Source organism: Arachis hypogaea, chromosome 13 (genome assembly GCF_003086295.3).
Source record: "Arachis hypogaea cultivar Tifrunner chromosome 13, arahy.Tifrunner.gnm2.J5K5, whole genome shotgun sequence".
Lineage (NCBI taxonomy): Eukaryota > Viridiplantae > Streptophyta > Magnoliopsida > Fabales > Fabaceae > Arachis > Arachis hypogaea.
Genome location: NC_092048.1, coordinates 92977176 through 93003763, shown reverse-complemented (window position 1 = coordinate 93003763; position 26588 = coordinate 92977176). Strand labels below are relative to the sequence as shown.

The 26588-nt window shown below is 32.1% G+C and overlaps 1 protein-coding gene across 1 annotated transcript; it reads right to left on the bottom strand.

The window, feature by feature from the left end:
• Positions 1–716: 716 nt before the first annotated feature.
• Positions 717–5225, bottom strand: LOC112732385 (beta-amyrin 28-monooxygenase). The gene is made up of 4 exons (XM_025781092.2): positions 4670–5225; positions 3212–3630; positions 1557–1744; positions 717–1209 (listed from the first exon to the last, which is right to left on the bottom strand). Exons 1-4 carry the CDS (start codon positions 5200–5202, stop codon positions 910–912), a joined length of 1440 nt encoding a protein of 479 aa, XP_025636877.1. The 5' UTR covers positions 5203–5225; the 3' UTR covers positions 717–909.
• Between the last annotated feature and the right edge of the window lie 21363 nt (positions 5226–26588).

Here is a 26588-nt window from a genome sequence, read left to right as displayed (position 1 = left end):
TTTGGATATTTTTACATGCTAGTTTACAAGAAGGTATCAACGTAATGTAATGTTAACGGCCCGGTTTTCACCCGGTATAATTGTGGCCTGAAAGTGTATTGATTTCATCGGGTCTAGGGTCGGGTTCGGGTCTAATAAATGGACCCGGTGTATATTTCGGATCGGGTCTGGGTCACATCAAACCCGGTTTCACCCGACCCATGTGCACCCCTAATTAGGATAATGCTAGGTAGACAAAAAAAAAAATAGCCATAACTTGCCTTATTTAGCATTAATTAATTATCGCAACAATTAATAAATGTTAAATAAAGTAAGTTATGGCTGTTTTTAACTGATTTTCTTTGGTTACCAAACATTTTCGTATTATTATTACAGTTTTTTATTATTATTAGTCTTTATTGTAATCCTAAATATAAATATCAAATTATAAAATAAGATATTAATATATGATTCAATTGATGCTTAATATTTAAGGATATGTTATTATAATTAATTTGATTAATTTATGGAGATCATTAAAAAGTGTGATAAGTAAAGTGATAAGAGAATAAAATAAAAAATTAAAATATAAATAAATTATATAAATGAAGTCAATTTAAAAAATTTTGGTTAATTATGATTCAAATATTTTAGTTGTCAAACTTTTTCTGTTTGTTTTTAATATTTTAGAATTCAACTTTCGAAACTTAAATGTACGTATAAGAGTCACGCATAGCTTGACCATACAATCTTTCTGCAAGTCGCATTATTCTTTTGAATTTAGTCTTTAAGTTTTGAAGTTCAACAAAGCAAGATATATATAGGATACAGATTCAAATAAGAAAACAGTGTAACAATATATACGTATTAGGTTGTACACTTAGTATACGAATAACCACCAGCTAGTACCAAGATCCATGACCTTGTTTTTCAGGCTTTGTGAGGATAAAGGCGGACTGGAAGGCCCTTTGCAGGTGTGGGCATTGGATCAACTATAATTTTTTCATCTTGAATCAATTTTTGCAACTTGAAGCGTTTGACTAGGTTGTGCATGAAAACCAGTATTTCCAATCTTGCATACTCTTTACCAGGGCACATTCTAGGTCCTCCACCAAATGGCACATAAGTGTAAGGAGCTGGTCCTTTGCCTTCGAATCTACTTGGATCGAATTTCTGCGGCTCTGGAAAATATTCTGGATTCTTATGACTCGAATTCGCACTCCAGTATAACTTCATACGTAGTATATGAATAACAAAAGAAAATGATAAAAAAAAAGTTAAATGAAGAAAATATAAAATAGTGATCAATTATTAAACCAACCATACTTTATTCAAAAATACTAGCCACACAAAAAAAAATCAATTATTATATATTTATATATAAATACATATATTTTATTTTCAGCGTATATTTTATATAAATAACTGATTTGATAACTGACTTTTAGCATTTTTTTTGTGAAAAAAAAAAAACTCAATAGTACAAGAATAAAACTGATTAAATAATAGAAAAATAGTTAATTTTTAGTGTTTATATAGTATAATTATAATTTATTTATTTTAATTTGTATATATACCTTCCATCCTTTCGGAATTGAGAAGCCATTGAAGATGAAGTCAGTGATGGCTTCCCTGAAACCTCCCTGGAGTGGAGGAGCAAGTCTCATTACTTCACAAGCTACATTCCAAGAGTATCGCATCTTTTGGACGTCATCCCAAGTTAACAACTCTCCTTCAGATTTTGATTTTGCTATTTCCATTTGCTCTACATGAGGAACACCAACTTATTTATTTTCAGTTCAAATGAAAAGGTTAAGTATGTCGTAGCCTCATGTTTAGGCTTTTGTTGTTTTATTCCTTATATTTATCTTTACCCTTTTTCTTGATAATTACTTTGTATTAATTTAGGTGGAAACTCAAATACAGTCAACTTCACGTAAAGTTGATAACTGAGAGTCGTTAAATAAAAATTTAGTCAAATCAGTCAAGTTATTTAACCGTTCTTAGCTCACCATTAATTTATCATAAAGCTAAATATTAAAAATACTTTTTATTTAGACAATCACACTTTTAAAATTGTGAGATATTATTTATTAAGGTATCTAATTTTCTTTTGCAATTTTTTCGTCGGACTAGTTTATTCACTAGTAGTATTATTTTAGAGCAATATTTAAATTGATCTTTAAAAGAAATTTAGCTAAATACTTTAATCCTATAAATAAATTTTAACCATTAAATTAGTCTTTTAAATATTTATTTTATTAAAAAATAATTTTTATATTGAATTATTCATCTATACAAAGAAACTGATGAAAATTTTAAATTTTTTTTATAAATTAGTATGTTCAAATAATAAAAATTTATTTATTAAAAATTAAATTATCAGAATAATTTTTTAGTGACTAATTTGAGATATTATTATTTTTATTTTATAATTTGGGGGGAGCAGGAACATCATCATGTTTAAGCTTTTGGAAGTATTCTAAATACAATTTTAGGTTTTTATAGAAAAAAAATTAACAAAAATTCCTACGAAACATTTCTTATTTTAGTACTTTCATAATTATTTAATAATTTAATGAGGTTTGCTAATAAATGTTGGACGGTAGAAGGACATTAACCTAAAAGTCAGATTATAATAGAAATAGAAGTAGCTTGTGGTAGTAATCAAGCTGGCAAGTAAATTAAATTAAGCGGTTAATTGCAAAAACTCATTCAATTAGTAAACTTCCTTTGACTTATAAAAATTTGAATAACATGTTAACACGACACTATCCAGGGCTTCAAACTCCCATAAAGATTGTGTTGTCAACCATGAAATAATTTTATTTTGGAAGCTAGTAATTGGTGATTCAAACGCCAACCAAATCATTTAGTTTGCGTGTGACATTAATTTACGTTTTCAGGAATAAGAATAGAAAGATATTGACTTCATGCATGACTTGTATAAATTGATTTTCATGGTTGCCTACGAACACCACAAGCACAAGTTATATATATATGACAGAAGAGGAAAAACATTAAAGAATATATAAACAGAAACAAGTAGCTTATTCATTTTCTTGAGCATCTCTTTTCTTTTGTTCATGTTTATTTTATGATGAAAATCACATTCTATTCTATAATAATAAAAGCAATGAATCTTAATATAAAAGATAAAATTGCAGTAGCAAAAAGTATATTATTACTTGGTGAGTCATTCTAAGAAAGCATATGAAATGAATAGACTGACCTTTGTATACTTGATCATAAACATGAGGAAGCTCAGCAAGGTATTTGACTATGAAAGTGCATGCAGCACTAGCAGTGTCATGTCCTCCAATCAAAAGGCCAAGGATCTTATCAGCAATATCCATTTCATTCATGTAATGTCCATCCTCATCGGGTGTCAACAACATGTGAGACAGTATGTCTTGTGCTGGGGACGCTTTCCCTTCACCCAACTCCACCTTTCTCTGCTTTATGATCCTCAAAAGTTCATTCCTTATGAACTTTGATGCTTTGATTCCTTTGTTGAATGCCGTTCCAGGCAAGTCAATTGGCAGTGTTAAGATTCCGGACGCCAAACGATGAAAAGGGCCTTCTATTTTTTCTACGTCTTTTCCATCCTCCACACTCATGAACAAACGACAAGCTAACAAGAACGTGTACCTGTATATATCTTCAATATATGTCACAAAACCACTCCTAAAAAGTCTAACCTAATAGAACGAGGGCATAAATACCTGAGAGGTACAAACATAAAATCTCTTTTAAATTTGTCTAAATTTTTTTTTAAATTTGTTTTTGACCTTATGTTAATTTTTGTGTATAATAAAAATGAAAAATTAAATTTTAAATTATAAAAATTTTTTTGATATCAAATCGTAAAATTATTTTTTAAAAAATTTAAATTAATAATAAAAATATATAAATAATTACAGTTAATCATCTATAGATATATAATTATTCATATATCTTTATTTATCTGTTTAAGTTTTTGAAGATTAATTCTTTAATATTTATCACTTGATGTCAAATTTTTGGTTAAACTTATATTTTATAAAAAAAATTAATATTCTTAAAATATATATTAATTATATATTTTTCTTTTGATAATTAGACACCAAATTTTTTTTACAACATAGCAAAAACACTGCTTCTACAGTGTATAATTTTTTGAAAGAAACTTTGATGCGAGAGGAATCAACGTGGCACACAAATATTCTTACGATGGGTGTTAGGAGATTAGTAAGTTTTGTAATTTATAATCATTAATTAGTTATTATTAATATTTTTAATGGTATAAGATTGTATCTAATGGTATAAAATTGTTTACTTTACTTTTATTGATTAAGTACTAGTTAAATTTTAATAAAATTGATGGGCCATAAATTTTTTCTATTTATATTTGGAAGAGAGGTTAAATCTAAGAAATAGAGATTAAATTAAATTTTTATATTATATTTAATATAAAGTGTATAAAATTGAGTTATATTTTAATATATATTATATTTGTTTTAAGATAAATATAAAAATAAAATATGAATATTTATTAAAATATTTTTAATTATTAAAAAAATGTCAAAATTTCAGTTTTTTATATTCTCGTTTTCTAGATTTATTAAATAGAGGGTGGAACACAATACTAAATTTCAGTATTTGATAGCTTAAAACAAACACTATCCAATGAAGAATAATAAGTCATCACCTCTTGGCCAAAGGAAAAACGGTGATATGCGTCTTGTTTTCCCAATGGGAAGCAAAATGCCTTTGAGCTATGGAATCCATGATGCCGACATAGCGTTGCAGAGCTTCAGGTTTGAGGAACTGTGGTAGCAACTTCCTCATCCTCTTGGACTCCAGTTTGGAATCGATCGTTGTTGGGAAAATCTTTTTAACGTTCTCCGGCCACCACGCGTTAACCAGCTTGTTCTCGTTGGAGAACAAGAACTTGTTGCATGTGGGTCCGCACAACACAACAGTGGGTTCGTTAAAGATGGAGGTCTTGAAGATTTCAGAGGAAAACCTGATGATGCGATCAAAGATGAACTTCTCAGGATGTCCCTTCCATCCGGTGGACATGAACTCGATGCTCTCCCCGAGCATTGGGTAACCCATCCTTCCCGGTGGCAAGTTTGGGGCCGTAAACGGAGACCAGTGACGGTAGAAGAGGAAGAAGAGAGAAAGAGATACGAATGAAACAAAGAGAAGTAGAAGGGAGAGGTAGAAACTGTGTTCCATGCTTTTCTTGCTTGTGTGTGTGTGTGTATGTATTATGTGTTTCTTTTATCTTTATTTATAGACGGTGTGATTATTACACACGACTTTTACTCACAAACTTTTTAAATAAAATATAGATTTCTTTTATAAATTTTTCTCAACTATCATTCTTGAAAAGTTATAAAAATATATTTGAAAAATATTAAAAGATTATTAAAATTTATTGTATTTAATCATTAATTAATTAGTTATTAATGTTTAAAAGTGTAGATTAAAATATATTATATTATTAAATTAAAAGAATTAAATTAATAAATAAAATAATAACTAAAAATAATAAATTCTAATAATTTTTTAATATTTTTTAAATTAAATTCGGTAATAATTAAGACCCAACCCGGATTACAAGTATATGTCTTCTAGGTTCAGGTTGGTTATTTTAATTTGATGTCATTTTTAACTCGAATTGAAACCATGAAACCATATATGAAACCTAATCCAAAGTAATATATTTCTTTCAAAAACATAAATTTTGGTAAAATTAATGAAAAAAAAAATTTACATTTCTATTGATTCTTTAAAGTTACTTTAATGTCATCGTTATAAAAAAAATTATTTATTTATATATATAATATTAAATTTTATTTATAAATGAAAGTTTTTAATATGTAACGATATATAATTTTTAAGAGTTATGCTATGTGTACATTAAAATCAGCTACTAAAATAAGTCATTAGTATAAAATATATATTGAAATATAAATACACATTGAAAATAAATTAAATTACATATATATTTATACACAATATATTAATAACTAATTTTAATAGCTGATTTTGATGTACAAATAGTATTTTTAAATTTTTAAAGTTATAAAAATTAGTTAAATGAAGGTCGAGTATACCTAGGTTAATTTAGAATCAGTGATACATTTTAGTAATCAAGTTCAATTAAATTGATATAAATTCAGTTTAAAGAAAAAATAAAGTTAGCATCCATTAGGATGTTTTTTATCTCCACACTTCTTTAGGACAAAAATTTTATTATAAAACATAAAAATTATTACAGAATGTAAAAATTTTGTTATAAAACACAAACTTTTATATATTGTATAAAAGATTTTGCATATAACACATAAATTTATGAATATTATAAAACATAACTTCTGCATATAACACAAAAATTTATTTGATATGATATAAAAAATTTTCTGTGTTATTTACTAGTTTATTATGGTACTATATACACCAAAATTTTTATATTATATATCAACATTCTTGTGTTCAAAGAAAAAAAAGGAGAATGACAATAATAATGATAATAAAAAGGAATGAGAAAGAAAAAAAAAAGAAGAAGAAAAAGACAATGGTGATAGTGACGACGATATCAGTGATAGTGGCAGCGATAATAATAATATTAAAAAAATTACAAAGAAAAAAAATAATAGTATATATACACGTATATTTGAAGAAAAATACACTATAACTTAGTTAAAAATTTAATTTTAAAAAAATTTAGATACCTAACTTTATTGATTTAAAATTAGATTTAAATTTTCATTATCATACTACTAAAAACTTAAAATCATCCCTATATATATATATATATATATAATGTGAACTACAAAACTCGTTGTCTTTGCTAAGTCACTTTTAAGTTGTTATATTGACATTAACGATATAAATCCTTCTTATTCTTTAATGTTATGAAATCACTCATCCAAAAAATTTAAATTAATAAAAAAAGGCAACATTAATAATTATATCTCTAACCCTTAATTATATAAATAAAAGCGATGCAACGTAACTAATATAAATCATTTTAATAATTAAGTTACTCTAATAAATTATTAGTGTAATAAAAATTCATTGATGAAAAAAGAGAAGACATATGAAATTAAAAAAAAATAGTTCGACTTGATTTACCTAACATTTTTTAAATAAAAGATATTTAAAATATCAACAATACTAAATTAAAACAAGTTAAACATTAAATATGTTAAAAACAAAAATGCTCTACAATCAAGTAATTTACTCAATCAAGTCCAACTAAATTGTATAACTATATTTTAAATTTATGCAATTCTTCTCCTCCTCCTCCTCCTCCTTCTTTTGTTATCGCAGTGTTGTTACCACTACGTCGCCGTTGCTGCCGCCACTGTCACCTACTCCTCTTCCTTCTCTTTTTTTTTTCATATGAATTTCTTCTCCTCTTCCATCATTATCATCATCATCATCATCAGAGAATGAAATGAAAAGAAGGGTTAAGTACGATTTTGGTCCCTAAAATAGGGGCTGAAAATTTTTTTCATCCCCGTCCTTTTTTTTGCTACAAAATGATCCCAAAGGTTTAACTTAGTTTTAAAATCGTCCTTCGGACGAAAATGCCCTTCCCTCTTCCCCAAAATTAACTAACGCAGAACCAGAAGCAACACCATAAGCTGAACCCAGAAGTGAGAAGCAATTACTATAATCAGAAGCAATTAAAACCATGAATCAGAAGCAAATAAAACAATTAAACGAGACTAATAATATATCAGCAGGAGCAGAAGCAGAAGCAACACCAATAAAACAAACAACCAGAAGCACAACAACAACAATAACAACAACAACAACAACAACAACAACAACAACAACAACAACAACAACAACAACAACAACAATTGGATAATGGAATAATCAGCAGAAGGACAACAACAAAAGCAAAAATCCAGAAGATAATGAAATCAGAAGAACAACAATAACAAAACCCAGAAGAAGAGAAGAAGAAGAACCCAGAAACATCACCATAAGAAGAAATACCAGAAAATCATCATCATCATCGTCAAGAACCAAGAAAAACAAGAACTAAAAAAACAAGAACCCAGATGCAGAACTCAGAATTCAGAAAACAAAAAAATCATCATCATCGTCGTCAAAACTCAGAATAACAAAACTCATAACTAAATTCTTCCTCTTTCATTAACAAAACTCAGATGAAATTACTATAATCAGAAGCATTATCACCAATAATAAAACAACAACAACAACAATTGTGAAGGGTGAATAAACAATGGTGAATCAAAAATAGCATCAACAAAAGCAAAAATAGAAGCAGAAGTAGAAGCAGAAGACAGAAAGCAGAAGCAGAAAAGCAGAAGCAGAAAAACAGAAGCAACAACAGGGCTCAATGGCGACGGACCTCACTCTAGCGGCAGCGGTTCGCGATGAGGACGACGGCAGGGCGTGGCTGGACGCGGTCTTCATCAGTGCCTCCGTACTTCTCTTCTCTTCCTCTCCGCTTCTCTTTCTCTCTTCCTCTACTCGCAGTGACGCGAATCCAAACCAGCGGTGACGCCAGCGAACTGTAGTTGTACTAGTGCGACGATAGAGAGGAGCTGTAGCGGTGGTGGATGGTGGTTTAGCTGGCATGACTTCCCCCCTTCCCTTTCTCCCTTCTTCTTCCATGCCCCCACCCTCTGCGTGATTCCCCCATTCCCCTTTCCCTTCCCTTTTGTTTTCTTTTTTTTTTTTTTTTTTAAAATTTGTTTAGTTAGGGGTAATTTGGTAATAAAAATTAATTTTTTTATAAAAGAACGATTTTAAAACTAAGTTAAACCTTTGGGACCATTTTGTAGCAAAAAAAAGGCTGGGGATGAAAAAAATTTTCAGCCCCTATCTTAGGGACCAAAATCGTACTTAACCCTAAAAAGAATTATGAAAAAATAAAATAAAAAAAAATAAAGAAGAAAAAGATGAAAAAGAAGAAGAAACAGTAGTAAAAGATAAAGAGGAGGAAGATGAAAATTTTTAAATTATGCAGAATTTATTAGAAAAATAACATCGAAATTTCTTAAGAATGATATATAAATATCTTAGTTTTGACACCGAAATTTTGGTGTCACTGAAAATAAATTTCGGTGTTATTTTTGTTTCTAACAAGAATTCAATCCAATAAGTGTGAATTTACATTCATTCAACTAAATAAGATTGTAATACATGTTCATTCAAATCTAATATGAAAAGTAATATTCTTAAAAGAAGATGTAAGATGGAAAAAGAAAAAAAAAGAAAGAAAGAAAAATAAGAAGCCAAAAAAATAATAAGAAAAAGATAAAAAAAAAAGATGAAAAATAAGATGAAACAGCAGCAGAAGATAAGGAGAAGGAAGAATTTTGAATTATGCAAAATTTATCAAAAAAATAACACTGAAATTTCTTAACAATAACATATAGATATCTTAGTTTTAACACCGAAATTTCGTTGCCGCACTTTAAACACATTTCGATGTTATTTTTGTTTTAGCAAGAATTCAATCTAATAAGTGTAAATTTACATTCATTTAATTAAATAAGATTGCAATACATGTTCATTTAAGTCTAATATAAGAAGCAATACTCTTAAAAGAAGATGTATGAGCAAAAAAAAAGAAAGAAAAAAAAAATACAGCATTAAGGATGAGATTTATATATTTTTAACAAAATTTTAATGTTAAAACTACGAAATTTTGGTGTTATTTTTGTTTATAGCAAGAATTCAATCTAATAAGTGTAACTCAATTTTTGTCAAGGTAAAAAAATTTCGATGTTATTTTCTGATAACTTCTGCATAACTCAAAACTCTTCCTCCCCTTCTTCTTCTTCGTTATCATCATTATCTTTTTCTTTTTTTTTTCAACTTCTCATAATTCTTTTGTTTTACCCTCATAACAAAAATAAAATAAAAAAAGAGAATAAAAAATTAAACAAAAAAAAAGAAGATATACATAATACTGTAAAAATTACCAAAAAAATGAAAAAAAAAATACAGTAATAGCAAAGCAATAAAAGAACGACAATAACAAAAAATACGTAAAGAAAAAGAAGGAACGCAAAAGAAAAGAAAAAGAACGCAGAAAAAAATAATTTGAAAAATGTGAAGAAAATCACAGAAAAAGCGTAAAATATGAAAAGGCAATGTGTACATGCACTAATAATAATAAAACTGATTTTTATTGGAATTGAATCAATTTAATTAGATTTTATTGCTAAACAAAACTTATATATAACATCACTGATTTAATTAATCACATGTGTGATTTGTCCATTTTTGTGGACAAAGAGTAAAAAAAAAATGTAAGCTATATATTGAAAAAAAAAATTATTAATCGTCTAATATTTTTTAAAATTGATTAGTAGTCATTTCAATGTGAATCAAATTAATTTTAATTTCTCATGTCGAACTTGAATCTGGGATGAAATTAATTTATATAATTACCAATAAAAACTAAAGTAACTATTGTATATATCATATTACTAAATAAAATAAAAATCAATAATAACATAATGTACATTAGTGAAGACAGATGATTAGTGTCTTTATCCAACAAATCTATATATGATCAGTCAATAATACAGCAATTGTATTGATCCCTCAATTAGAGCCTTTGATCAATAAAAAAAATCTCATAGGATGACCCTTCTCCATTTTGCGGACTATTTTCATTCCTTATCAATTTGAACTAAAATTTTAAATTATTATATCACATCAATATGAAACTAAAATAAAATCATATCACGTCAGCTCACATCATATATATAATAAACTAAAGAGTATTTATTTATTTTGGTCTCCAAAAAAATTTGAATCAGACACTTTAATCTTTAATTAATATTATTTATTCAATTAGTTTCTAACAATTAACTCTGTTAGTTACTTAAGTCTTTTGTTCCGTTAACTTTAATGGAAGACAAAATGATTCTTGACAACTTTAATAGAAGACAAAATGATCCCTGACCTCCTCTGTTCGAAAACGACATCGTTGTCTCCCAATTTTCATCATATCTCACGTAATCCTAACATTCATACTCTCCTTCTTCACCTTTACAGTATTCTTCTCCATTTTTTCTTTCCTCCTCTTCAGCTCCAAGATCAAGCCATTGTATAACTGTCACGCGTGTTGCACCTACCTCAATATATCATGCACCACACACTTTTCAATCTGTGACTGTTACACCCACCTCTTTTGCACTTCACCTAACAGAAATATCCACCTCCACGTTCTCGATAAAAGCATCCCCTCCAACCTCGACAAGGTCCACCACATCTTTAAGACCAAGTTCCACAACTACCCCAAAGGCATGCCTTTCTCCACTCTCCGGAAAGCAATATAGATTGTTGAACATTAGAACATCATGAAACGATTCTTCTTCGACATCATATACAAATTCTTATTTAGAATAGACACAGAGTGCTTCATTCCTTCTCTCCCGAAGTCCAAGCTGGCAGTCAGCTTCAAACTCGTATCCAAGCTATCAGTATAACGAGCAATTTCACTGTCTTCGCTCATATGGGAACAGAAGTGATTACTGAACATTGGTTCAGAGAAGAATATGAAGGAAGCGATCAGAGTAGTGGACAATGTAGCCATGGAGATGATATGACAGAGGAGGAGGGAGATGGCGACGACGACCACGGGTTTTAACAAATCGGATTTGCTGTCTAGATTCATGGGATCCATCGAAAATGACAAGTACTTGAGAGACATAGTCATTAGTTTTCTAAGTATGAATTGGTTGAGAACAAGTTGAAAAATTTTCTTCTTGTGAACATTGAAGTTGCAGAGTGTGAATTGTATAGCTTGAAGTTGTAATATTAGACTGTTAGGGTTATGCGAGATATGATGGAGATTGGGAGAGAACAGTGTTGTTTTCGAATAGAGGGGGTCAGGGACTATTTTGTCCTCTGTTAGTTGACAGAGCGAATGACCTAAGCGACTGACGGAGTTAATTGTTAGGGACCAATCGAGTAATTAATTTTAGTTGGGGACTAAAGTGTCTAGTCCGAAATTCTTTGGGGACCAAGGGTAAATACTCACTTAGTTTTGTGTAAAAGAAATGATTGTATATTTAATTTAGAGTATTTACCCATTTTGGTCTCCAAAAAATTTGGACCAAATACTTTAGACCCCAACTAAAACTAATTACTTGATTGGTCTTTTTAAGAATTAACTCTGTTAGTCACTTAGGTCCTTTATTTCGTCAACTCTATCGAGGACAAAATAGTCCCTGACATCTCTAATAAGAGACAAAATAGTCTCTGACCCATTCTATTCAGAAACGATACTGTTCTCCCCCAATTTCCATCATATCTTACATAACACTAACAGTCTAACACTGCAACTTCAAGTTACACAATGCACACTCTGCAACTTCAATGTTCAAAAGAAGAAAAATCCTCAACTTGTTTTCAACCAATTCATTCTAAGAAAACTAATGACTATGTCTCTCAAGTACTTGTTGTCTTCGATGGATCCCATGAATCTAGATAGCAAGTCCGATTTATTAAGATCCATTGTCATCTCCATTTCCCTCCTCCTCTACCCTATCATCTCCATGGCCACATTGTCCACCACTCTGATCGCTTCTTTTGCTTCTTCTCCGAATTAATGTTCAATAATCACTTCAATTTTCATATGAGCGGCGACAGCGACATTTCTCACTGTACTGATAGCTTGGATGCGAGGTCGAAACTATCTGCTAGCTCGGACTTCGGGAGAGAAGGAATGAAGCATTCGAGGCCTATTCTAAATGAGAATTTGCATATGTTGTCGAAAGAGAATCTTCTCGTGATGTCTTAATGTCCAACACTTTATATTGCGTGCAGGAGAGTGGAGAAAGGCGTGCCCTTGGGGTAGTTGTGGAACTTAGTCTTGAGGATGTGGTGAAAATTATCGGGGGTTAGAGGTGATGCTATTATCGAGAACGTGAAGGTGGATGCTTCTGGTGGGTGAGGTGCGGAGGAGGTAGGTGTACCAGTCACAAAAATTTGGGAAGTGTGTGGTCCATGACATGTTGAGCTAGGTGCAACACGCGTGCCAGTTAAACCATGGTTTGATCTTGGAACTGAAGAGGAGAAAAGAAAAGATGGAGAAAAAGACTGTGAAGGTGAAAAAGAAGAGTATAAATGTTAAAGTTATGCGAAATATGATAAAAATTGGAAAAGAACAGTGTCGTTTCTAAAATGGGTAAATACTCAAACTAAATTGTGTGCATATTTGATTTGACATGTATTGGTCCTGAATTTTTATTTTTAAAAAATTCACTTATTGTAAAAAAATCTATTTATTATTATTATTATTATTATTATTATTATTATTATTATTATTTTGCCTTACCTTTTTATTTCTTACAAAAAAAAATAGTTGTGTAATAATTTTTCTTTTTGTTATTAATTAATATGTTGTCTTTATTATTAATTTTTTATATCCTCTGCCATTAAATGTCATAAGATACATGTTCTAAGATTATAAAAAGAGGTGGTATTGTTAGCGTGCGTGCTGGGTAGCAAGCATGTTGCCGGCAATTTAAGGGCACAATATTAGGGGGTGCCTAACTTCATGGGCTGTAAGGAAAATCATGTTTAAGTGGCAATGTCAATGGTGCCTGTGATGGACTCTCTTAATTCTTATACTTAATCATGTGAAATAATCTTTTCAACTACATAATTAAAAAAATGAGTAAAATTTGAATGTTTGGGTTGTTATTATAGAAGAATAAACTTAAAAATAGATAAATATTAATTAGCTGTTAACTAGAAAGATTAATTTTTATTAAAAAATATTAAAATATTTGAATATTAATTAAATTAATTTTAATTAATACTCTTGTTAATGATAGAATATTGGACGTTTATTATTTGATTATTTTTCTATTTGTTCATCATCACCTATAAATAAATAATATCTTTATTATTGTAGAGAGTAGTTCAATAGCTTCCAAGAATAGCAAGAATATAACAGATTCTGGTTTAACAAAATTAATTGACTCTGACTTTCTTGAAGTGCAAGAAACATTGACTTGCACTCTCGACAGATGAAGGTTTAGCTATGCTATAAGCCTATAAATAATGGATCAACTCTATATTGTAGTGTAATGTTGAACAATCAATACATACAAAAATTCATTCCAAATACTATAGCAAATTCTTCTCTCTTTTCTTTCGTTCATTCTTCTTCTTACACTTATATTAAAAGATCATCTAATTATCAAATTTATTATTTTTGAGTTATTATCATAAATTTTAATCATTAAATTTGTTATTGTCTATCTACCAAAAAAAAAAAAAAATTGTTATTGTCTAACTAATTAATTCAGATCTTTATTAGAGCATAATTGCACACGGTAGCAATCTAGGTATGTTATCATACAAGAGATTATATTTATTTGAATGGGTTTCGTATTTGAAATATTCTCCATATACAAGTTATTTTTTGATATAAGTTCATATAAATTTTTTTAACCTAATTCACCTTATGCGCCAATATTTAACCAACTTTTTAATTAATGCGCGAATATATAATTGCCTTTTTTAAAATGATTTCGTTTCTGTTTTTCGAATTTTCTCAGTGTTTTCGATCTACATTCTCTTCCATATCTGCGTTTTCTGTGTTTCTCTTCATTCATTCTCTGCGTTCTCTTTCTTCATTTTTCGCTATTTCCTTCATTTTCTACGTTTTTTAAATCAAGCTCTGAAATCAGTTTTGAACAATGATCTCGTTGTTGAAGATAATGAATGATTCAAGTTCAGATTGTCAATTGAACCAGAGCGAAGTAGATTATTGTTTTGAATTCAATCAAGTGGCTGAGGTGTGGTTCGATTCTAGTTAATATTTTCGTTAGTATTTTATGATTTTGTAGGTGAATATATAATGTTGTTTTTGTTTGTGAAAATTGTTGTTCATCGTTAATGGTTTGAATTGAATGTAATGTAAGAGTTCTGTATTGAAGAAAATATTTTTGTGTATTTGGAGCAAATTTCGGTGTAAAACCAAGATATTTATGTGTATTGTTTAAGAATTTTTGGTGTATGTATATTGATAAGTTCTGCATAATTCAAAACTCTTCTTCTTCCCCCATCTTATCTTCTGCTACTTCTTTATCATCTTCTTTTTCATCATCATCATCATCATCATCATCATCATCATCATCTTCTTCTTTTTCTTCTTCTTCTTCTTCTTCTTCTTCTTCTTCTTCTTCTTGTTTTACCTTCTCAAGTTTCTTCTTGTTTTACTCTCTTAACAATAATAAAAACAAAAAATAATCAAACAAAGAAGAAAAAGAAACACTGCACATAATGCTACAAAATTACTTGGAAGAATATGAACCTATATTCATTCAACTAAAAGAAAGACAGAAATAAGAAAAAGAAGAAAAAAATATAGTATTAAATTAAATATTTTTGTGTATTTGCAGCCAATTTCGGTGTAAAACTAAGATATTTATATGTATTGTTTAAGAATTTTTAGTGTATGTGTACTGATAAGTTCTGCATATACTTCAAAACTCTTCCTCTTCCTCCTCCTCATCTTCTGATGCTTCTTATTCTTTTTTTCATCATCTTCATCATCTTCTTCTTCTTTTTTCTTTTATTCATCTTTTTCTTCTTGTTTTACCTTCTCAAGTTTCTTTATGTTTTACTCTCTTAATAAGAATAAACAAAAAAAAATCAAATAAAGAAGAAGAAAAAATACATAATGCTGCAAAATTAATTAGAAGAGGATGAACTTACATTCATTCAACTAAAAGAAAGAAAGAAATAAAGAAAGAAGAAGAAGAAAAAAATACAGCATTAAAAAAATATTTTTGTGTATTTGTAGTTATTTCGGTGTAAAACTAAGATATATTTATGTGTATTGTTTAACAATTTTCGGTGTTTTTATACTGATAAGTTCTACATAATTTAAAACTCTTCCTCTTCCTCCTCCTTATCTTCTGCTGCTTCTTCTTCATCTTCTTATTTCATTTTCTCATAATTCTTTTCGAATTCAGCTTCGAAACTTCCTTCACTTTTTCACGACGATTTTGAGAAATTTTTGAGAGATTTTGATCCTTATTTGAATTTTGAGTGTTGCAGATTTGATTGAGGGAGAAAAATCGTTTGTCATAATGGTTCTATTCAAGAGTTGGAGAAGTGCGTGTTTACACACAATCTAAACTGAAGGTTGTTTTTGTTGGATTTATACCAACTTATATGAACTTATATGCCAAAAAAATTTGTATATGTAGCAGATCTCTTTATATTTTTCTTTCTTTTCTTTTACATTTATTTCTAGTTGAGAATATTTATACGTGGGTGTTTCTTCTAAGTAACATAATTTAAATTGTAAATTAAGACAATTGGTTAATATTTTTTCTTTCTTTTAATCTTCGTTCATCCATTACTAATTTATTGTTAGTTAAAAAAATTTAATGCTCTAGCAAAATTGATTTAAATTATTGAAAAAATATAAATATACAAGTGATGCTATAAAAAAAAACATGTTATTTGTTTATATTAAATTTAAAATTTAGAATTTAGTATTTAAATTATTAAAAATATATTATTTAAATTATTTATTGGTTCAGCTATTTTTTTTAATCGAGGTAATTTCTGAAATAACATTTCACTTATTGAATGTGTTATTTGTAAAGTTGTCTTTTAGTTAATATAAAAAAAAAACAAATACTATCATGGTTGTAAAAACCGAACCGAACTGGCCGGTTCGACCGAAAAATTGATAAATCGGACCGATCGGTTCGACCAAAAATTGGTGAATCGAATTGGTTAGTTTGGTTTGTCTTTTAGATCGTTCAAGGATAAAAATCGACGTGAACGGGTGAGAACTGAAAAACCGGTCAAATTCAATTAGAACTGACAAAAATTGGTCCAACCGGTTCGGTTTGATAACTTACCACTCTATGATGTTGCATAGCAGCGCACCTCCACCTGTGATCCAGTGCGGCCTACGGTTCTCAACGTGCTACTTGTCAATCTGTTAGGGTGTGTTATTTTGAAAAAGTCTAAAATGATAAAACTTTGAATTAAATAATTTTATAAATATTTAATTTAAATTAAATTTTGTATTCTCTATTTTTTGAATTAATTATATTTTTAATTATTTACCATTATTAATAGAAATATAAATTTTACTAAAAATTTATTAATTTTACTAAAAATTTATTAATTTACTTTATCTATTTCAATGTTAGTGTTGTGATTAAAGTTATCTGTTTTGATATTAGTATTAAAATTTACTAATATTATGGATTGTTATTCTTATTGTGTCAAATTAAGATACTATTGTAGTAATATTAACTAATTTTATGGCTATTTTTATATTAGTTGTCTTTAAAATTTGAGACTTAGTTGTTCTTAAAATATTGAAGATATGTATTTTAAATTTGTTAAATTTTTATTATTTTATATTTTTTATTTATATAGAACCGATTTTATCGGTTCAACTAGTAATTTATCGATTAAATTAATAAATTAGTGAACCAATAGTCTGACCAATTTGATCGCCGATTCAGTTCTTACAACTATAAATACTATTGTAAAAAGTTGATAATATCTCTGAATAAATAATTTTAAAATAATGATATTTTGGCAGTAAATTTTAAAGACATATAAGTAAAAGAGAAAAGCCTATTTCCTATTTGGCCGACCAAAACGACTTCAATAATATTTTTACACAGGAATCTAAAAAGGTTATCTAGATTAATAAAATTAATTATTTTAATATGAGAATGTTCGAGTCCCATGATTATAGTGAATATCTTATTTTATCGGAATATATCTATAAATAAATTAAAAAAAATATATTTTGCATCAGAAGAAGAAAAATGAAATTTCATTGTTAAAATTAAATTGAATTATTTAAAATAGGTTAAAAAAGGAAATAAAAATAAAATTTTTGCATCTGTTAAAAAATAAGATTATATAATTTACATTATTGTATTTTAAAATTAGAAGTAGTAGTATGTCCATTTACTACATTCACCTATCCATTTTCTACTTTCGATCGACACCTCTCTTTTCTTTCTTAATTTTTCTTCCTCATTTGTCTATTCAATATTTGTGGATTATATATATATATATATATATATATATATAATATCTTTCACCTAATTAGTTAAGTTTTAAGTTTAGTTAGATTTATTGTTTAATATTAATTTTAATATAGTATTAAAGTCTATTTAATTTAATATTATCAGCTATTTTCTACAAATATTTATATTCTAAATAATCATTTATAGATGTAAAATAAATATTTTACCAGTCTTATATGTCTTAAAGATATAAATTCTAAACAATTTATAAATGTAAGACATTTTTCATCTAAAAAATTAGTTTTTAAAAAATTAAACCTACTTAATCTCAATTCTAATATATTTATAATGAATTATTTTTTAAAAAATTATGTGTAATTTTACTTGCTTTGGCAAATTATTTACGTGATTCCTTTCTTGGATTAGTTGGTGTGTATTTAATCTATTATAATTCGCCGACCTTAAAAAGATTTATGTAGATATTTATAATCATATATATTAACATATAATTCCAAAAAAATGCAACTCTTATATTGGGTGTTGGATGACAGTAGAGTTCGTTGCTCTCACTAGAGGACGAAAAAGCAAATAGTTAGAAGTTGGTCAGTTAGCATAGTTACTTATACTATAAAAAATTTGTCGAATATCATCAGATTTATTAGTGGAATTTTTAATAAAATCCGACTGTAATAAATTTATCATTAGTATAAAACTTGTCGATAATAATTTATCATTGAATTTTAATAATTTATTACTAATTGATGAACTATATTTTATTGGTATAGAATTTTTCAATAGGATTATGTCGTGAGTATAGTTTAAACCAACAAACTATAACGCATCAAACATAATAAATATGTGTTTATAATTCAAAATAAATAATCGAGAATATTAGTCTCGGGTCATTCTTCTTAGGAGTTGCCCTAAAGTGCACATCATTGGTTAAGGATTCTCTTTGTGTTTGACGTTGAATGCGAGAAATGTAAACAAGCTTGCATAAGACCAATGAACAATTAACAAGTAAACTAATGGACACAATAAATTGAACTAGACAAGTGTGAATGTCAATCAATCAATGTAAAAGCCTTGGCTAGGGTTAGGGTTGGGAATTGGAATTCCTATCCTCATTGCCTCCAACAATTGTGATGAGAATTGGTCCTTGCTCCACTTAGTTAACCTCTAACCATGAAGAAAAGTCAAGTGGAGATAATCAATTTGAGTCCACAAGTCCTAGTCTAATCCTAAGGAAAGATTAGAGCTAGTGTCATTCAAATCAATTAGCAATTTCCAATTATCAACCAACAAATTGTCTTGACAATTCAGGTGTCTCCAATTATCCAACCCCTAAGCCAAGAGTGAAAATCTACTCTATAGCTATAGTTGACATTTTCTCAAACAATTGGTGAGCAATAATGGAAGACATCATGAAATTGAGAGAAGGAATTGAATTAAAGCTATCTATTGCAAACAATTAACAACAATCAACAATTAACAACAATTAACATGAAATTCCTCAATGCATTAATAGAAATCAAAGTGACAAAGTCTAGATCCAAGATCTACAACATTAGAGTGACAAAAACACCAAATTGAGAGTAGAAGAAGAGGATCTACAACTAGAACAATGTAGAATTGAATCAAATTCAGATCTCACCAAGTGATCCAAGTACAATTGGAATTGAGAAAGCCAAAAACTTAGAGAGAAGTTGGAATTTCTTTCTCTAAAAAAGTAACTTAAAAAAAAAACTAACTAGAAAAGAGTATAAAAGATGTGTCCTCCTTCAATCCTTGGTTCTTTTAATCTTTTCCTGCCAGAATTTCACTCAGAATTGGGCCAGGAAACCCTCTGAAATCGCTAGGCACGTTTTTCATTAAAGAGGTCACGTGTGCGCGTCACGCGTACGTCTGGGTTTTGCGATCCACGCGTACGCGTCAGGCGTGTGTACGCGTCGATAAAGATTCTGCCCAGCCACGCGTGTGTGTCCATGTTTTCACGCCAATTCCAGATTCAGCTCCCACGCGTGCGCGTCAGCTACGCGTGCAGGTCGATGTCAATACTTCAAAGCTCCATTTTTCATGCTTCCTTCCTCTCTTCTAGACTACTCTTGCCCCTATAAACTTTGAAATCACTCAACAAACAGATCATGGTATCGAATGGTAATAGAGGGAGATAAAAATATAGCGTAATTAAGGTCTAAAAAGCATGTTTTCAACCATCAAGCAAAATTAGGAAGGTGACATAAACCATGCATTTTATATGGATAAGTGTGACAAAATATTGATAAAACCCTCTAAATTCTACACCAAGTGAACTCTAAGATTGGGGTTCATCAAATCTCCTCACACTTAAACCAAGCATGTTCTCATGCTAAATTGAAAGACCAAAGAATCATAGGAGAATGAGAATTTATTAGATGCAAATTACCTATATGGATGCAACTAATGCAAATGTATCTACCTACTTGGTCAAAGGTAAATCAAATTCCAAGAAAATATATATATATAAGCACATAGGGCCAAAATGACACAACAATTTGTGACTCTTCCAATTCAAACATCAAAGTGGAGTGTGCATAACTTGCATGAAGAAAGCTCGTGAAAGCCGAGAACAAGGAATTGAGCGTCAAACCCTCACCGGAAGTGTTTGCACTCTATTCTCTCTAGTGTTTAGGGTTGACCACTCAATTCTCCTCTAATCATGCTTTTTCCCGATTTGTTTGTCATCTAACAATCAACACTCATCCAATGCATGCATACACCTATCATGAGGTCTTTGCAAAGGTTGTAATGGGGCTAGGGTCAAGATAAGGTTATATATATGGCTAAGTGAGCTCAAAATTTGAATCCTTGATTAACACAAGCTTCCCACCTAACCTATATAACAACCTATAGAAATCTAATATAAGCCTAACTACCCATTCTTTTCTTCTTCATATATTCATGCATTTTCTTTTCTTTGTTACTCCCATATGCATTGACTCTTATTGAACCTTACTTTGGGGCATTTTGTCCCCTTTTTAATTCTTTCTTTTTCTTTTTTTTTTTTTATTTTTCTCTTCTTTTTTTCTTTTTTCTCTCTCTCTTTTTTTTTTCTTTTTTTTCTTTCTTTTCAAACTACAAACACATACAAGGGCATCAATGCACATGGCTTTGTATTTAATGCATGAATATGTACCTAATTTCCAAGATCTTCAATGAAAATTCTAAACACCCGTTTACCTCAACCAATGTTCCAAGTTTTTCCACACTTGAATGACACACACACTAGCCTAAGCTAATCAAAGATCCAAATAAGGACAATTATTATTTTTCACTTAAAGGCTTGTAATGTGCTAATATATATTAGAACAAAGGGGTTTGTCATAGGCTCAAAGTTGGCTAACAATGGTTGATGAAGGGTAGGCCATTTGGGTACCTGAGCTAAATGAAATGATGGCCTCAATCATGTAAATGCATGTCTACATGGAATAATGGACATAGAGAATCGAACAAATCAAGGATCACAATCATAGAAAGAGAATAATGCACACAAGAAGGAAAATAAGTGGTTATAAGATGTAACCACACAATTAGGCTCAAGTCTCACGTGCTTGTGTTCTTAACTCAAAAACTGTGTCCCAAAATACATTCTTCAAGCAAGATTGATACCGAAAATTTTCAAATTGGTAGGGCGTCCTAATAATGATTTCTTAGTAAAGAAGTTATCACCCTAACCAAGTAGTCCTAACATGTAAAAGGTGTTCAAATACAAAAACTAACCATGCAAAAGGGTACCTACGGAAGTCGGTAACCGACCTCCCCATACTTAAGAGTTTGCACGGTCCTCCGTACTAATGGTGATATGCAAAGGGGGGTTCGGGTCGTTGTCTCCATCATCCGTGCCTTGAGTGCTTGCTTCACTGTTGTCCGAATTGGAGGTGGAAATGACCGGCTCTTCCATAGGTGGGTTGACACAACTCCAAAGCTTCTTCATGTAAGCAAATCGGCATTTGTTTCGCCGTTCATATCGATCTATCTTCTCATGGAGCTCTACAAGAAATTGATGGGTTGACTTTGGTAGTGCGGATGAAGTGGTGGGAATGGTAGGAGGAGGAGCTATGTCAAGGCTTGTGGTGTCCATGGGAGGCTGAAGATATTTCCCGCTTGGGACGATATTGCCCTTTGCCGGAATTGTAGCCATCATGTCCTTAGCCTCGCAAGGGACACCAGCAACAGCAACCAAATTGGATACTAGGGCGGGAAATGGTAGATTACCCTTGGCATGGACTCGACCCATCGCTTGTCGGATGAGGAGAGGAATGTTGACCGGCCTCTCCGTGAGTACGCACCAAACAAGGAGGGCGAGGTCCACTGTGATGGATGACTTATGGGTGCTCGGATGGGCCCATGCCCAGGCCTCCACTGTAAGCGTGCATGCATCAAGGCTTTTAGGCCGCATCCTAAGTCTCCCTTGGGTCCAATGATTCTCGGGTCGGCAATGACTCGAAGGATCGAGTCCCAATCAAACCCAAACTCATCCTGCTGCTGTAGGACCTCTTGGTAACCGTTCATTTCCTCCGGCACCGGTGAAACATTAAGCACTCGATGAATAGCCTCCTCTGAAACTGAGACTTGCTTCTGGTGCACGTAAACCGAAGGAAAAGACGGGGAGTGGAAATTGGAGTAAAACTCCACCATGCACGAGAGGTTGGTCTCTTGTGGTCTTCGCAATAGAAACCCCCATCCTCGCCGCTCAATGCGGGGTAGCACATATGGAGCAATGTGGTCCGGCGGAGCGAGTAGATGCTCAGAATGATAGTTCCTCTCAACCATGGTAGGGAACATTAGCTCACAGAAGCGGTTGGGGAACCTTGTGGGGTCCTTTTCCGGATTTCCCTTCTCTCGTTCATCAATATGAACTATTGTCTTCACTGTCTTGGAAAGGGGCTTTGCTCCTAGTGTAGGGCGCGCCTTGGAGGTTGATTTTTGGGTGCCCTTTTGTGGCTGATTTTGTTGACGCCTTCTCCTTGCCTTTTCGGGTGGCCATCCTGAAAAAGGAAAGGAAAGAGGAAACATGAAAACTAAAATAATCAACACTTGGAAAATAACATGCAAGTGAAAGGAGATGCCCAAAAAGAATAGTGCGTCTTGAGGACATAACAGCTGCAACATGTGAACAAGACAATGATAACATCATGGGGGCATAACACTTAGCATGGGATGCAAGAGTGAGTAAAGCATGCAATAAGGCATGAGAAGGATAAACTCACACATCAATAATAATGAAGAAGCAAGTCATGGGTAAGGCATAAGAATGGTGAACATGAAGCAAAATAAGCTCAATGCAATTAGAGATATGCAAGTGTTTGAAGAAGAAGTACCAAATTGAAAGCACAAAGGCAAAATTGAACCAAAATGTTGTAGGTGCATTTCAACAAACACTTGGCGTGCAATATTCAAACAATGAGCAAGTATGAAGAATTCAACCACGTAAGGCCTCAAATGGAATACCAAACAACAACACAACACCACATAGTCATAAAGGAATCAAGAGATGTCAAATTGATTCATCAAAGCAAGAGAGAGCTCAAATTTCAACACCCATGGAAAATATGAATTGGAAGAAAGCAAATAAGCATGAATTAAGTAACAAAAATACAACTAAGAGGAAGTGCATTAGAAAGAAGGTAAATGAAACTAATAAGAGAGACAAAAATTAGCATAAGAGACAAAAAGAATGAAATGAGTGGGGGTAGAACCTTTAGAGAAAGGAGTGAACAATGTAGGGTGTAGGTGGAGAATCGGAAGGAGAAGAGAGAAAAGGTAAGGGGTCGCCAGAGGCGGTGGGCGCCGGCAGTGATGGTCGCCAGTGGAGTGACCGGAGGTAGGGTGGTAGAATGGTGGGAGAAGGAAGAAGAGGAAATGGAAGAATGAGGTGAAAAGGAACTCAAAACCAGGCACGCTATGTTCTAGTTACGTCAGGGGTTCAATGCATGCACGCGCTCCACGCGTATGCATGGAGGGGTGAAAAGGAAGGTGACGCGTAAGCGTCCCCCACGCGTACGCGTGGGTTACAGAAAAGACTTGGGACGCGTACGCGTCAGGTGTCGCACACGCGTGGGCAGAGTGGTGCCTTGGGCACAAAGTTGGCATAAAATAGGCCCAACTCTCTGGTTCTTTTGTACCAGGAGTGGCGTGCAACACAATCGACGGTACGCGTCTGTCACACTTAAGCGTGGATTGGAAAGTTGGCGACCGATGCGTACGCGTCGGCCACGCGTATGCGTGAGTCACCTGGCACAAAATAGGCATAAAGGGGGCATAACTCTCTATTTTTTGTACCAGAGTGTCCAAAATTCACAATCGATGCGTACGCATCACCCACGCTTACGCGTGGGTTGCAATTGTACCTTTGGCAGAAAATGGACACAAAGTGAGCACAACTCTCTGGTTTTAGTACTAGGAGTTGCGAAAACGCGTCAACGCGTACGCGTGATGCCCGCTTGTGCGTCGATAGCCCCCCTTTTTTTTATTCACATGAAGAGGGGAAATTATAGCACAATTTGGTAGTAATGCATGCTAATGGGGTCAAGAACATCAAAAACCTCATGTAACACTCAAGCTTAAGCATGTTTCACATCTCAATTCAATCAAAACATTATCAATGAACTCCTCATGAGTAATTTAACAAAAATCAAGCAAAATCAACCCTACTATGAACAAAATCACAAATCAAGTAATCATAAAAGTCACAATGATTCAAAAGATCTATATGCAAGAAACTATACACAAAGGTAGATCATACCATGGTGGGTGTCTCCCACCTAGCACTTTTTTTTAACGTCCTTAAGTTGGACGGTCATGAGCTCAAATCTCTTCGCCTTCGGGTGTGTCCTCAAGAAGGAACACCTCAACCTCTTTGTTGCTTTTCATCTTTTCCCCATGGTATAGTTTTAGACGATGACCATTAACCTTGAAGATATTGGGGCTTGAAGGATGGTGCAAGTGGTAGACCCCATATGATTCTGCTTTCTCCACTCTATACGGGCCTTCCCACCTTGATCTCAACTTCCCGGGCATCAATCTCAGCCTAGAGTTAAAGAGGAGAACTAACTCTTCTGCTCTAAACTCTCTTCTTCTAATGTTTCTATCATGCACCGCTTTCATCTTCTCCTTGTAAAGCCTTGAATTCTCATAGGCTTCTAAGAGAAGGTTCTCAAGCTCCACCAATTGTAACTTCCTTTCGACTCCAACCCCAAAACCTGTGTTTAACTCTTTTACGGCCCAGTACGCCTTATGTTCTATCTCCACCGAAAGGTGGCAAGCCTTCCCATAGACCAACCGAAACGGGCTCATACCAATTGGCGTCTTATAGGCCGTCCGGTAGGCCCAAAGCGCATCACCGAGCTTAGAACTCCAATCTTTCCTGTGAGGCTTCACAACCTTTTCCAATATGTGCTTGATTTTCCAATTGGAGACCTCGGCTTGGCCATTCGTGTGTGGGTGGTATGCCGTGGCCACTTTATGGATGATGCCATACGTCTTCATTAACCCTGTCATTCTTTTGTTGCAAAAATGCGAGCCTTGATCACTCATGGTTGCTCGTAGTGATCCAAAGTGGCAAATAATGTTATTCCGAACAAAATAAAGAACTACATTAGCATCATCGGTTCGGGTGGGGATCGCCTCCACCCACTTGGAAACATAGTCAACGGCTAGCAAAATGTACATGAAACCATTAGAATTTGGAAAGGGCCCCATAAAGTCAATACCCCAAACATAAAAAATTTTGCAAAACAACATTGTTTGTTGGGGTATCTCATTCTTCTTAGAGATATTTCCAAACCTAAGGCATTGTGGACAAGAACTACAAAAGAGAGATGCATCTTTGAAAAGTGTAGGTCACCAAAAGCCACAATCCAAAACCTTCCGAGCCGTCCTTTGAGGACCAAAATGGCCACCACTATCGGAAGAGTGGCAAGCTTCTAAAATAGCTTGATGCTCGAATTGTGGTATACACCTTCGAATTACTTGATCGGCACCACATCTCCATAAGTATAGGTTATCCCATACATAATATTTGGATTCGCTTTTGAGCTTATCCTTTTGATGTTGAGAAAAATTAGGAGGAAAGGTGCGAGAAATCAAGTAATTGGCAATAGGTGCATACCAAGGGGTCACCTCGGATATTGCTAGCAAGCCCTCAAAAGGGAATGTATCATTAATAGGAGTGGAATCGCCCTTTGTATGCTCAAGGTGACTTAAGTGGTCCGCCACTAAGTTTTGCGAACCACTCCTATCTTTGATTTCTAGGTCAAATTCTTGCAATAGCAACACCCATTGGATCAACCTAGGTTTGGATTCCTTCTTGGACAACAAATATTTCAATGCCTCATGATCCGAGTATACCACCACCTTAGAGCTAAGTAGATAAGCCCGAAATTTATCCAAGGCAAAGACAATAGCTAACAATTCCTTCTCGGTGGTGGTATAATTGGATTATGCTCCATCTAAAGTCTTAGAGGCATAGGCAATGACATAAGAAATTTTACCCTCGCGCTGAGCTACCGCCGTTCCTACTGCGTAGTTTGATGCATCACA